This window comes from Petromyzon marinus, chromosome 29 (genome assembly GCF_048934315.1).
Source record: "Petromyzon marinus isolate PM22_M1 ecotype Great Lakes invasive population chromosome 29, UKy_Petmar_22M1.pri1.0, whole genome shotgun sequence".
Taxonomy (NCBI): Eukaryota; Metazoa; Chordata; class Hyperoartia; order Petromyzontiformes; family Petromyzontidae; genus Petromyzon; species Petromyzon marinus.
This window is the reverse complement of record NC_133695.1, coordinates 6,810,264-6,825,228: the sequence shown is the minus strand read 5'-3', so window position 1 is coordinate 6,825,228 and position 14,965 is coordinate 6,810,264. Positions and strand designations below refer to the sequence as shown.

Below are 14,965 nucleotides of genomic sequence, written 5' to 3'. Positions count from 1 at the left end.
GACGCCAATCAAACACAAACGAACACGGGCATTTTAAACTTTCCTCCTTCCCCCACCCCGCCCAGATTTACGAGCGGCGCAGGCCGAAGAGGTAAGAGGGGCTCACCGATGACGGAGAAGATGAGCGTGTTCGTGAAGTGGCGGTAGAGCGACAGCTTCACGGGGTTGCGCCTGAGCCTCAGCGTCCGCATCGTCTGTGCCAGACTCACGAAGATGTGCGACGCTAAGGACCAACGCGGCGGTGGCGCTGGCAGAACGACGGCGGCGTTCAAAGTCGCTTTCCACGCTTGCGGTACACGCGTCGAAATTCTACGCGTCAGCATCGACGATTAAAGAGAGCCTCCTTTACGTCTGGCAATTCTCCAGCACTGGTTCAAGCGAGACTGACTCTGCTGCTGATGAGACAAAGTGTGTCAAACAATTCCAGAGTTTGCTTGTCTTGACTGAATGCAGATGAAATTATGCACTACCACACAAAATACACGCATTGTTAAATACGCTTTACGATCAATTTGCCAAAATTGCAGCTATGAGTGAGGATTAAAAGAAAAATCCCTAAAGTCATCCAACGAACATTACTCATTGTCGTAGGGTGTGCGGAAAAGTGCTGCCCCTTCATGCGGTTAAGAGGTCACTTGTAACTTAAACTTGTAACTTAAACTTGTAACTTAAACTTGCGATTCCAGCAGCGGCTCTATAATATCCACTTCCATGGACTAGCTCATGGACTAGTTCGTGGACTAGTTCGTGGACTAGTTCGTGGATTAGTTCGTGGACTAGTTCATGGACTAGTTCGTGAACACGGGGCGATGCAACACTCTGCAAGATCTCCCAATGGATTGTTATTTTTGTGCAAAAGCGCGAATGAGCGTCAAGGATATCCACCATACGATGCACGTATCGATCATCGCCAGCACTATCGCCGCTGTCAGCACTGTCGAGTTCCTGGGGTCCTGTGTGGGAACACGACAAGGGGGGTGGGGGGGGCAGTTATGGGGGGAAGGTGGAGCGGCGAGGAACACAGGGAGGGGGTGAGGAGGCTGAGGGGGGGGGGGGGTGGAGAGCTCAGGGAATGGCGGCGGTGGTGGTAATGGTGGCAGTGGACGTAGTGACGATGGTGATGGTAACCACAATCGCGGTTACGATGATTGTGGTGGCAACGGTGGTGGTGGCACCCGTGGTGGCGGTGACAAAATCAGTCGTGGTTGCGCGCACCTCGCTGGCGCGCAGCATCGCCTCCACGCAACAGAAGACGAGGTAGAGCATGCCCACGCCGACCACGCGGTGCAACATGGCGCCCAGGCGCGGCCTACGAGTACCACAGGAAGATTATCAGGGGGACTGTACAACAAACATCAACAACGAAGCACACGTATGCAAAAACAAGCAGAACTAACGGAGGGGGAGGGAGGGAGGGAGGGAGGGAGGGAGGGAGGGAGGGAGGGAGGGAGGGAGGGAGGGAGGGAGGGAGGGAGGGAGGGAGGGAGGGAGGGAGGGAGGGAGGGAAGGAGGGAGGGAGGGAGGGAATAAAGGGACTGAATGGAACAGGAGATGGAGTACGAGGACAAGGAGAGGGACAGTTGCAGGACGTGGGAGTAACAGGAAGAGGGGGACGAGGAAGAGGTGGTGGTGGTGGCGCGGCGCTCCCTACTTGACGATGCCGTAGCCCAGGCTGACGATGATCACGAGCATCCGCGCCAGCGTGCGCTTCAGCACCGAAACCAACTCGGCCACCATCACCGCACCCGGCACTGCCGCACACACCACCACCACCACCATCAGCCACGTTCTATCCACTGCTGGCCATAATTTACAGCCCAGTGGGAAATGCTGAGCGCTCGCGTGTGGAACACTCCCACGTCTCCATTGCAGAGGAGGCATTGTCTGAAGGTCCCCTGCCTTGGTTTATAACGAGCGAAGCACCGCGTATACTTTAAAACAATAATTACCATCCTTTGCCCTATCCACTGCTGGATTAAGGCATTCCAAGGCCATCATTATGTCACTGCTCGTAACGCAACTATCCATCCTCGCTTCTGCGCACATGCTGATCTCATCACTCCATCTCTGCAGAGGACGTTCTATCGCTCTCTCTCTCTGCTGCTGCTGCTGATGATGATGATGAAGATGTTCCTGCTGCTGATATCGATTACGGTGGTGATGATGATGCTGCCGATGATAATACTGACAATGATGCTGCTGGTGATTGGTGGTCGTGGTGATAGTAAAGCTGCTCCTACTGATAGTGATGTCACCATTGGTGCTGCTTTTGATAATGATCATCATGATGATCATCACCGTCAACACCATGACCACCATGATCACGATCAATAATTACGGTGACGCCACCACTATCACCCTAGACAGTGACGATCATCGCTACGTCGATTGTAAGCCCATTCCCGCCCCCATCACCAAAGACAAAGATCGCCCATGTAGCCTTAACAGACTGTTGAGGTAAGTGCTGTTAGAGATGAAGACCGGCAAGTTACACGAGGGAGTGGGTGGCTAGCACCATACCCGGCCGCCTTTGTCCCCCCAGGGGCAATATTTACACACCGGACCAGCTACTCATTTGATTTTGAGTCGCCCTAGAGGAGGCCCAGGACCGGTTCAGATAATCGTCACTGGCGTTGGCCTGTGAGCGGGAATCAAACTCGGGTCCTGGGGTTCGTAGCGCAGCGCGCTAACCGCTACATTACTGCCCCCCCCCCCCATCACCCCCGCCCCTCACCCGAGGTGCCGTAGGTGCCGATGTTCTGGAACTCCCCGACAAACATGGCCTTCTCGAGCATCCCCAGGAAGATGACACCGCCCACCCACAGCTGGATCCTCAGCAGCTCCTTCCAGTAGCAGGCGGAGCAGACGAGCCAGAGCGCAGCGTACAGCGTGTACACCACGCACATGGCCATGTAGAACTACACCGGGCGGGTGAAAGGGAGAGCGGCGGTGGTGGTGTTGAGTGGTGAGTGGCGGGGTGGAGGCGCCACGGTGGAGAGATGCTAACTCCGTCACTTGGTATGCAGGAGGTCGTGGGTTCGATGCCGACCCTGACGCCTGTATATTTGGAGTTCGCGTGTTCTCCCCTTGGTCACGTGGATTTTTTTTTCCGGTTCCTCCGGTTTTTCCCTCCACATTTACAAACATGTGCAAAAGTGTATTTGGCTGCTATAACATTCCATTTGATAATACACTTCGTTGAGCTATGATTTGTGGCTAGATCGCTTCTGAAAAAGGGCTGTATAGCTCAGTGGGCCTTACCTGGTTAAATAAAAAATAGTTTAATAGTAAAAAAAAAATGTATTCATCACGTCTTGGTGTTAGCGTATGGGTGGTGATGAGTGTATTGCAAGTGAGCATGCCGGTGGTGAGTGTATCGTTGGAAAGTGAGTTGACCGGAGGCGAGTATCACTTACAATCTTGAGTGGGTACTCTGTGGCTGAGATGTACCCATGTGGTCCGTTCATGCCCACCTCCACTGCACACACAACAAAGGCAAGAATCACCGCACCACCCCCACTACCCATCACCACCACACTGCAGGTCACAACAACCTCCCCCAACCCACCCAGCCACCAACCCACCGGCGCACCAATCCACCAACGCTCAAAGTGCGGTATATAAGCAGTAAAAAAATATAAATCATTAAAATATAACACTGACATAGCATAAAAAAACTAATCAGAATACAATTGAAGCAAAGTTACAACCAAAATAGTAACATCGGGAACTGATTATTATCAGTGGAACCCAGGGAAGCTACTGCTATAAAAACTGGTTAAAAACACAAAAAGTCACAATCTCAAAGAGTGCGAGAAGAATTTTACGGTTGACTCGTACCAGACTCACTAGCAAACTCTGACACCATAAACGCCGTCTGCCTTTCTGCACCCAGCGTACAGTATGCGCGCGGATTCGAGATTGTCACGCGAGTTGAGGGCGCAACCCAGAATGTTCACATTACGTGAGATACAGACGCAACCGGGACTGTTCACACCAGTGGGTGGGTGGGAGGGTGGGAGGCAGGACGCGTCGTGGATTAGAAGGGACGATGATGGGCTGGGGGTCGAGGCTCACGGTGGTGGTGGCAGCCAAGGGAGGCGACATGCCCGAGAGAACGTCAAACACGGAGACGGAGAGATGGTGACACTAGCTCGTGTGAAGGAGCTACGTGTGAGAGATGGCCACGTCTTGGGGAGGCCTTCATCCACACCATCATCATTACTTGATTATGATGATGTGGTTGTTGTATAATGATGTTGCCCTCACTGAGAGAAAGTTAAACGAACCATCAAATGTCCAGTCTTTGCTTTGCTTGTCGCCGCTGTGGTCATCCGGGCTGATGCTGACAATCAAGAGGTACGGACTCTCCTTCCACGTCCTCGCCACCACGTTTGTCTACACGGCACACACACACATACACACATGTATACAAAGACAAAGATCCCCCGTATAGCCTGAACAGACTGTTGGGGCAAGTGCTGTAAGCGAGCAACTATGAAGCCCGGCACACGAGGGGGTGGGTGGCCAGCACCACGCCCGCCCGCCATTGTCTCCGCAGTGGTGATGATTTCACACGCCGCACCAGGTATTCATTTGAGGCCGAGTCGACCTAGGAGAGGCCCAGGACCGGTTCAGGTAATCGTCACTGGTGTTGGCCGTGAGCAGGAATCGAACTCGAGTCGCCGGATTCGTAGCACAGTGCGCTAACCACTACAATACCGCTCCCCACACACACACACACACACGTACACACGCACATACACACACTAGTGTCAGTATTTACACACAAACGAGTGCATCAGGTACTCATTTGAAGACTTGAGTTGACCTCGGGGGGGGAGGCCCAGGCCTGGTGAAGATATTTTGTCTCTGGTGTTGGGGGGGCGTGAGCGGGAATCACAACACGCACATGTTTCAAGCAAATCGGATGCAATTTTCCACCGAGAGCTCGGAGGCACGGCAATTGTTTGATAACGCACCCATTTCGAATGGCTTGTGGCATTGTTGACGGTTATTGGAAATACATGAATTGGAAGCACGAAGGTGATGGTACTGACAAGTTAAGTATCCAGTCTTGAGATCATGGATTAAAGGAGAGTCGACAAAAAACAATGGGGAAAAAATCCGAAAAGTGCACAAAGCAGCGTGGAGAGACGGATCCTTGGAATCGTGCCAAGTCAGAAAGAGGATCGCGTGGCTGAGGGAATGACCACAAAAGACGTCACACTGACGCTTGAGAAACGTAAGTAAACTAAACTTTGTATTTTACCATGTAAGGCCCACTGAGCTATATAGCTCTTTTTTCAGAAGCGACCTGGCCACGAATGATAACTCAAGGAAGTGTTCTAGATTTGAAGTTTTCGTGACTGCAAGGATCCATACTCTTTGGTTCTTTCGGTAAAGTCACGTAGGTAGCAAATAAAATAATTAAATAAAATTTGCCAAAAATGCTTTATTTAGTTGTTTGCATTTTTGGTTTGTTTTATTTATTTACATTTTTCCTAAGTGACTTTACCGAAAGAACCAAAAAGTCAAGGAAATTTTGATTTAAAGCTTTCGTGACTGCAGGGATTCATATTCTTGGTTCTTTCGGTAAAGTCACGTAGAAGGGAAACAATATTTTTATTATTTTATTGTTTCCCTTCTACGCGACTTTACCGAAAGAACCAAGAATAATAGTCAAGGAAGTGTTGTCCGTCTCCCGCACCTCCGATTAGCATGGTTGGCTACTTACGAAGCAAAAGAGGTTCAACATACGTACTATTAAAACTACAAGCGATTTTTTACAAGGTAAGGCCCACTCAGCTGTATAGCTCTTTTTCAGACGTGACCTGGCCACAAATGACAGCTCAACGAAGTGGATTATCACGTGGAATTTTATAGCAGTCCAAATCCTCTAAACGCGTGATGTTGATTCTAAATGCGGAGGGAAAAACCAGAAGACCACGGAGGGAACACGCAAACTCCAAATATACAGCCGTCAGGGTCGGGATCGAACCCACGACCTCCTGCATACGAGGCGAGGCTTGGACCGGACACTCCGCGGCACGAGGTGATGGCCGACGGACGAGACTATTGCGAGCAGATGACCAAACATGATGGAGCGGGGGTAGGGGGGGGCGCCACTCCTACCTTTGGGACCATGTCTCGTTTATCGCCGACCTGGGCTGTGTCAGGGGCAGCGGCCTCCGCTCCTGGCTCGGTCTGGAAGAGAGAAACAACAACAACCGCAATTCGTCACTAAGTGGCGTTGACGTCACCACGGTGCTTGTGCAAAGCTATGTGCACTTTAAGGCCACGTGAAGTGTCGAACGCCCGCTGGCAGGTCACAGGACAGACCCAGCAGGTGCCATGGGTTGAGGAATTATGCAACGAGGTGACGCGTCCCTCCCAGCTGGCGACGATGTCCACCGAGGGGACCGACGAGGCAGAGCAAAGGAACAGAATGCGTCGGAGAGAGAACAGGACGCCGTCGGGAGGCCTTCATCCAGCATCGGAGAGACAACGGCTGATGACGATAATATATCGTCTGGATGCCACCATGTCCGTACGTCAAATGCACACACGGAGGCGGTGGATGTACCTTCGGAGCCAGGTCTTTCGTATCGCCGACCTTGGCTGGGTCAGGGGCGGCGGCCTCCACGGCAGGCTTTGGCTGGGAGAGAGGATGGACAAGGGGGTTACGGGTCCCTCCGAGCTGACGGAAAGATATCACCGCCGCGCCAAACGGAACGTTTCCGAGTGGTGCATTGTTGACGAGCGCTGGATTAGCGGGGAAATCTCGGCCGGTGGAAAGAGAAGGTGAGCCGAGACTCACCTGCGCATCTTCTCTCTTGCGACGATCGCTGGGCGATTTCTCCTTTTCTTCCTCCTGTTGATGATATCAAGACCAGCGCAGAGATCACAACCAGTGGCGGCTCGTGACATCTCCACTAGGTGGGGCTGTTGTGACCTCTGAAAATATGGTGTTATAATTAAGAAGACAACCTCGTCATGTTATTGGCCTTCCCGTGAAAGCGATATAACTGTGTTACCTACCAACGGTGAGGCATTTATAACCAATACGATGCTAGACAAACAAATCACTCAGATGCTGTCCCCATGACCCTCAAGTCCACGCTACACAAAGCCTTTGACACTGCCAAAAGCCTAAACAACAATTAAAGATCAGCTGACACGACTCAAAAAATTAGCCAAGGCAACCAAGACACCGCATACCGTACAATAACAGCCACACAACCGTCGTACATCCACCTACACAAAAAGCTTTGATCTATATTCACTGGCGACATTAATACCACGTGCACAGGCCCTGCTATTTACTTCACTGTTCACGAGAAGCTTGTTTCATTGTGTGGTCACTGTCCGTCTCACTGTTATCTGTGGTAACTGTAACATCACTTTACACTGACTACATTGTCAAATGGAAAGCTAGGCCTACACTGACATTAGCCTACACACGATTAAGTGAAATATACAAATATTTCTGGTTTGAATGAAGGGAAAATCTCTCACTCGGACGCCTTCACAGCCCACCCGAGACCTCCCCAAGGCACAACTAAGACTGGTGTCGCAGCGGTTTCTAATATGGACAACTTAAAATGTTATCTTCATTAGACAATTCACGTTGAAAGAATCGTTATATTTTAATTTTTGAAACACAACAAGACTATTTAAAAAAAAGTATTTTTATTAGAAAAAATATTTCTCATCTCCAGCTGCTTGGAGGGGCGGCTCCCGAACGCCCCCTAGACAAACCGCGACTGATCACAACACAGCACAGAGATCACAACACTCACAACACAGCACAAAGATCACAACACTCACAACACAGCAGAGAGATCACAACACTCACAACACAGCACAAAGATCACAACACTCACAACACAGCACATAGATCACAACACAGCACAGAGATCACAACACTCAAACACAGCACAGAGATCACAACACTCACAACACAGCACAGGGATCACAACACTCACAACATAGCACAGAGATCACAACACTCACAACACAGCACAGTGATCACAACACTCACAACACAGCACAGAGATCACAACACTCAAACACAGCACAGAGATCACAACACTCACAACACAGCACAGAGATCACAACACTCACAACACTCACAACATAGCACAGAGATCACAACACTCAAACACAGCACAGAGATCACAACACTCACAACACAGCACAGAGATCACAACACTCATAACACAGCACAGAGATCACAACACTCACAACACAGCACAGAGATCACAACACTCACAACACAGATCACAACACTCACAACACTCACAACACAGCACAGAGATCACAACACTCATAACACAGCACAGAGATCACAACACTCATAACACAGCGCAGTGATCACAACACTCACAACACAGCACAGAGATCACAACACTCACAACACAGCACAAAGATCACAACACTCACAACACAGCAGAGAGATCACAACACTCACAACACAGCACAAAGATCACAACACTCACAACACAGCACATAGATCACAACACAGCACAGAGATCACAACACTCAAACACAGCACAGAGATCACAACACTCACAACACAGCACAGGGATCACAACACTCACAACATAGCACAGAGATCACAACACTCACAACACAGCACAGTGATCACAACACTCACAACACAGCACAGAGATCACAACACTCAAACACAGCACAGAGATCACAACACTCACAACACAGCACAGAGATCACAACACTCACAACACAGATCACAACACTCACAACATAGCACAGAGATCACAACACTCAAACACAGCACAGAGATCACAACACTCACAACACAGCACAGAGATCACAACACTCATAACACAGCACAGAGATCACAACACTCACAACACAGCACAGAGATCACAACACTCACAACACAGATCACAACACTCACAACACTCACAACACAGCACAGAGATCACAACACTCATAACACAGCACAGAGATCACAACACTCATAACACAGCGCAGTGATCACAACACTCACAACACAGCACAGAGATCACAACACTCACAACACAGCACAGAGATCACAACACTCACAACACAGCACAGAGATCACAACACTCACAACACAGCACAGAGATCACAACACTCACAACACAGATCACAACACTCACAACACTCACAACACAGCACAGAGATCACAACACTCACAACACAGCACAGGGATCACAACACTCACAACACAGCACAGAGATCACAACACTCACAACACAGCACAAAGATCACAACACTCACAACACAGCAGAGAGATCACAACACTCATAACACAGCACAGAGATCACAACACTCATAACACAGCACAGAAATCACAACACTCACAGCACAGATCACAACACTCACAACATAGCACAGAGATCACAACACTCAAACACAGCACAGAGATCACAACACTCACAACACAGCACAGGGATCACAACACTCACAACACAGCACAGGGATCACAACACTCACAACACAGCACTGAGATCACAACACTCAAACACAGCACGGAGATCACAACACTCACAGGGATCACAACACTCACAGAGATCACAACACAGCACATAGATCACAACACAGCACAGAGATCACAACACTCACAACACAGAGATCACAACACTCACAACACTCACAGAGATCACAACACCCACAGGGATCACAACACTCACAGAGATCACAACACTCACAGGGATCACAACACTCACAGAGATCACAACACTCACAGAGATCACAACACTCACAGAGATCACAACACTCGCAACACAGCACAGGGGTCACAACACTGACAGTCCATTGCGTGAACGTAGCCCACGCTGTCAATGAAGCTGTCGTACTCACTTTATGTTTGTTTGCCAGCTTCACGGGTAACGTTTTCACCTTCACGACAGAAAGAAAATCACACGCACAGACACGAGCGACAGAACCAGAGTCACTCGCCAACAACTCTGAACGGCAGCAACTATGTAACATTTAGTTCTTCAGAATACAACGCTGAAAAATCACCACGTTTACTCTACTGGGAGATTACGCGCAGCAACGACGTTCCCTCCGCTGAAAATTTGGCAGGAACCTCGCGATAAAGTCCTAAGACTCAGTGAGTCTTTCCCGGGTAACCGAGCAAAATAATACTTAAAACAACGCTACACAGTGTGCTGCACACGCCCTAACCCTAGCCTGTATCACCATCCTGCCGAATCATTGGCAGCTGGGAGGTCACGATGATTGTTTCACTTTCCACGCTGGGAGATCAAATTGGCGACCTCTGGAGTGGCATGGATGCCATTAAACTAGCGTGCCATTAAGAAAGTGGGTGGATAGGTTCAAACTAAAGGTCACGACTAATCTTCAGTTCTAACCTCCCAACTCCCCCCCACCTTCCAACTTTCAACGTCCTATCCATTACCACGCTAGGTTAGCGTAACATTAAAGTGGTAACATCAATTTCATCGTTTTGTTTCTCTAGACCAGGTGTCGGCAACCTGCGGCTCTGGAGTCGCACGCGGCTCTTTAAGGACTCCTTCGTGGCAGTTATTTATTAAGGACCGCCGTCTCGTGTTCACATGCATTGAGCCTCATGAAATATTGAGTTTGTTTTTTCCGAATTCGAAAAAAAATGTCTCTTATTGTTATTTTGGTTGCCGACACCCTGCTGTAGGCATTGCAATCTGTAGCTTGGATTTCGTCTAAAATCGGCAAGGCTTTACGCTGACGATTAGTTGGCAAATCAAACGATCATGCGAGCGTGCTCGTGTCAAACTCACGGGCGCCGCTGGCACGTGGAAGTTGTTGCAGGTGATGGTGGCGCTGCCCTTCACGTAGGAAGCCTGGCTGTCTGGGAAGACCTCCTTGTCCTCGGCGACCATGTACATCTCACCGCTGATGTCCTGTGTGACGCAAACGGCGTGGGCGAGTGCGGGGAGTGTGAACGGAGGTACAAGAAAACTGACGTCACTGCCTGCTACCCTCGAGCAGAATCACTCACAGCAACAATGGCACGGGCAGCAGCAGCATCCGCCATTCACCACTAAGTGAATCGCGGATGCTGCTGTGTGTGCCAGGCTAGGTGCACTTTCAGAACATCAAGTGTGGAAGCCTCGTTGCCTGGCAACCAGCCTTCCACACGGAACAGACCCAGGTGCTATGGGTTGACGGAATGAGATGAGTGGCAGATACAATGACACGTGAAGACATACACATACGCGCAGGTACACGTATACACATATAAGTCATATTATCAAGATCCCCCCCTATAGCCTTTAACAAACTGTTAGCGAGCACCTAAGAAGGCCGGAATGCCACAGGAAGGAGTGGTGTTGCCAGCACCACACCTGGCAACCTTTGTCTACCCTGTTGCCAATGTTTACACACTGCAACAGTTACTCCATTAAGGCGGACTTACTCTAGGAGAGGTCCTGGACTGCTTCCAAAATGTTGCCACAACGTTAACCATGGCCGGGAATCGAACTATTTATAGCGCAGTGCACTACCCCACTGCTCCCTACTGACACACACAGGCGCATGCACACCGATCCTCGCTGACCCAGCGACATAATTCCGGAAAGTGTCAAGGGGGAGCGCCTATTATGATTGTGACGATGACTACGACGATGGCTACAGTGATGATGATGAACGATAATGAAACTGTTGGAGAGAAATCAAACGGGGCTGGCGGTGCGGTCGCGCGCTTGCCTTTAAGTTGGCGAACTCGTTGTAGCAGCGAGAGGAGCGCAAGATCCACTGCACCGTGAAAGTCCCACTCATCTCAGGGCAAGTGGCCTTCAGAACTGCGCGACGCAACCACACCACAACAACCACAACAATCACGGGCAGCTTCCCCCGCGTGCTTTCGGGTTGCACCGCGCGTTGTTCGGCACGGCGTCCCAAGTTTCGCTCCACGCACCGGGAGCAGCTACACGTTCTCTCTCGATTGTGGAGCGTCGCCGGCTGCTACTGCCGGTGTCTGATGCAGGCCGGCCGATGGTGATTATTTGCCACGTCGATGCGGCACGAGTGGACTGGGGCAGGTGGCGTGTGACTAATAGCCGCAGGCCTTAGTGAGATATGACGGAGGCGGTGTGCTGGGCGTGGAAACCAAGTCCCAGTTGAGATTAAGGCCTGCTCGTGTCTAACGATCGTTGGTGTGTGTTATAATAATCTATGATACTCAATAATAATAATTAACAGCCCTTTGACAATGCACTGCTGGATGAAGGCTTCCCCGTGCCTTGTCGGTCACAGGGGTTGTTTGATCATACTTCTAAACTAAATTAAACAATCTTTTATTTTACAGGTAAGGCCCAAAGAGCTGTATAGCTCTTTTTCAGAAGCGACCTGGCCACAAATGACAGCCCCACAAAGTGGTTTATTTCATTGAAATGTATAGCAGCCAAACACTCTATATGCATGTTTCTACATGTGGAGGGAAACACCCGGAGGACCTGGAGAAAAATCCACGTGACCACGGGGAGAACATACAAACTCCAAATATACAGGCGTCAGGGTCGGGATCGAAACCACGACCTCCTGCATACCAGATGAGGTAGTAAACATCTCGCCACCATGGCGCCCACTTCCCCAGGCTGATTAGTGCGGGTTGGCAACGGGAGGTGCCTTGGGACCCCGCATTTCATCCCGATTGTGCCATCTGTCGGTGTCATTGCATGAGGCGCAAAATCCGTTCGGATCTTTCACGCAAGGAGATACACTACGCGGGAGATGGCAGCAACTTTCCCTCCCGCTCAGCCACATGAGAGTAAATGTTTGTTCAGCCAAAGCGCTACTTAATTCTCAAGGCTGGTATTCGGCCAAAGCGTGTGAAAGAACCAAACTTAAAGGGGCGTAGTTTTCCCGCAGGCTCTGAGAAGCAGGCTCGCTGAGCCGCGGACCCATCGACTCGCAACTTCACTCGTGATCCCGGTTTGATCGCAAGCATCTGAAACTGTGGATTCAAGGCGGAGGCAGGATCTAGAGTCGGCGCCAGATCGGAAATCTGAGTCAGCCGGACAGGTTCCTCAAATAAGACGGTGGTGATGATGATGATGAGTATTGTGGACTCGTGGACTGAGCACGCTTGGTTTGAAATGTTCAATGTCGCCCCACAGCAACCACCGACTCACCTTGAATGTGGACATCTGTCTGGTTGAACATGGTTTTTTTCGCAAATAAATACTTGGAATTCTGCAAGCAGGATCAACACACACACACAGCACAGGGCAGTGTTTGCACACATCAGTAAACCGCCATGCCCACTAAATTTAATGCAATCCGAGACGAAGTCAATATTTGCGTAGCCCCCTGCTCTAAGGGGCTATGACTGAAATCACCTAGAATGCCCCTTATCTGGTTATACTGTATAAAAAGCTAAGTGACGCCGTGTGACGAGGGGGGGGGGGTAAAAAATCGTCCAAAATCGCGTGACGTCATTTATGGACGGCCCCAAACACTGACAATTTTTTTTTTGCCCCGTATTGAAACGGCTTTACGCCGTATGAACCTGCAAACTCAATTTCCCCTGTAGAAGAATACGGAGTAAACCGTATGGGTCGACAGGTATGCATGTGGTAGCTCTCTCATAGCGGGATTACAAAATGTGGGTTTCGATTTAAAGCTTTCGTGACTTGCAAGGATTCATCTTCTTTGGTTCTTTCGGTAAAGTCACGTAGAATGAGAATAAAATAATAAAAAAACAATAAAATTCTCACGACGTTTCGGCCACAGCACAAGTGGCCTTCTTCAGGTGAAAGGAACAAACCTGTAGGGACGACAGAGCTTTTACATCATGACACCTCCTTTGCCAGTAACAAGATATAGGAATAGGTTTTACCCTTTTAACTGGCACAAAAAAACTGACACCTTTATTCAAGGCATCATGTTTGCAATAACCACAACACAAGCAGTCAAAATGTAAACAAAAGAGACAACTCTGATAATAATATTGGCACCGTCCTTGAATTTGATTGATCCACACCCGAGACGGCTTTTCTTAGAGCCTAGTCTCCACTGGTGTTGGACCAGAAGACACCAAAAGGCGTACAACTCAAAAAACAACGCACTATCAGAGTATTGAGGTGCTCGGGGTGAGCATTAACATTATGAGACCTCCTTTGCCAGTAACAAGATATATACATCTTCTTCTATAAAGAACCAAAGAAGACAAATGTGGGTTTATTCACGTCCTACACGGACAGCGCAAGACGTGGTGGGGAGAGAAGACGAGGACAAGGAGAGAGACACGGGGGAGACTCGATGACAGTCGACACGGAGACGCGGGCCAGGCACACGAACACACAGATAGAGACCAACACCACCACCACCAACACCTCCGCCGCTTAAGAGTGGAATGAGAGGCAACCGAACGCCCTCTGAAGCAGCAGTAGTTCTGTAACCTCCACTTGCCGGTGTCGTTCCAATGACGCAAAGGCGATAAACACCGCTCGCTGGTAGAGTTGCGAGTTAAAACTTTGTCTCAAGCGATGCCCACACACGTGTGGGAGAGACACACACGGAGGGGGGTTGGGGGGCATTGCGATTTTAAAGCAACACGAGTTTCGACGTCAACTTCGGGGGTGTGATTGGTAAACGCAGACACATGCACAGTACACACAGACACACGTGGAGACACACGTGGAGCAAAGGAAGACAACAGGAAGACAACATGACAACAACACACCAACCACGCAACGTGTAATCAACGCGCTGCCGCTCACCTTGGTGATGTCCCCGCGAAACTTGCCCGGCTCGGGCCCCCCACAGAGCACGCAGGGAACCACGAGGAGCAGGAGGAGGCAGAGATCCAGCGAGGGGGTCACACGGAGCGAGGGGGCCGCACGGGGGTAGTGAAAGGCCATGGCGTAAATGAGGGCCCCCCTCTCTCAACGCCAGCGACTCCCTGGCGATTCCGCGATTCGGTAAAACCGCGAAGATCGATTCCACACCGCCACCGACCACCGTC

General features: G+C 50.1%; 1 protein-coding gene across 4 annotated transcripts in view; it reads right to left on the bottom strand.

Annotated features, from left to right (window-relative positions):
* The window catches only part of LOC116947271 (transmembrane protein 87A-like), a 21,955-nt gene extending 6,990 nt beyond the window's left edge, over window positions 1-14,965 (bottom strand). For 3 of the 4 annotated variants that reach the window (XR_004403650.2, XM_032962806.2, XM_032962804.2), the window contains exons 1-15: window positions 14,721-14,964; window positions 13,131-13,191; window positions 11,704-11,798; window positions 10,776-10,898; window positions 9,853-9,891; window positions 6,821-6,874; window positions 6,587-6,658; window positions 6,136-6,207; window positions 4,290-4,398; window positions 3,417-3,478; window positions 2,735-2,918; window positions 1,652-1,751; window positions 1,216-1,309; window positions 882-953; window positions 107-215 (exon numbers count right to left, since the gene is read on the bottom strand). Coding sequence is in view for 3 of the 4 variants with exons in the window: in XM_032962806.2 (XP_032818697.2) it covers window positions 107-215; window positions 882-953; window positions 1,216-1,309; window positions 1,652-1,751; window positions 2,735-2,918; window positions 3,417-3,478; window positions 4,290-4,398; window positions 6,136-6,207; window positions 6,587-6,658; window positions 6,821-6,874; window positions 9,853-9,891; window positions 10,776-10,898; window positions 11,704-11,798; window positions 13,131-13,191; window positions 14,721-14,861 (1,387 nt within the window). In the remaining variant the exon portion in view is untranslated. Of the gene's footprint in view, window positions 1-106; window positions 216-881; window positions 954-1,215; window positions 1,310-1,651; window positions 1,752-2,734; window positions 2,919-3,416; window positions 3,479-4,289; window positions 4,399-6,135; window positions 6,208-6,586; window positions 6,659-6,820; window positions 6,875-9,852; window positions 9,892-10,775; window positions 10,899-11,703; window positions 11,799-13,130; window positions 13,192-14,720 lie in introns of all 4 variants that reach the window. The other variant, XM_032962803.2, reaches the window with a different exon arrangement.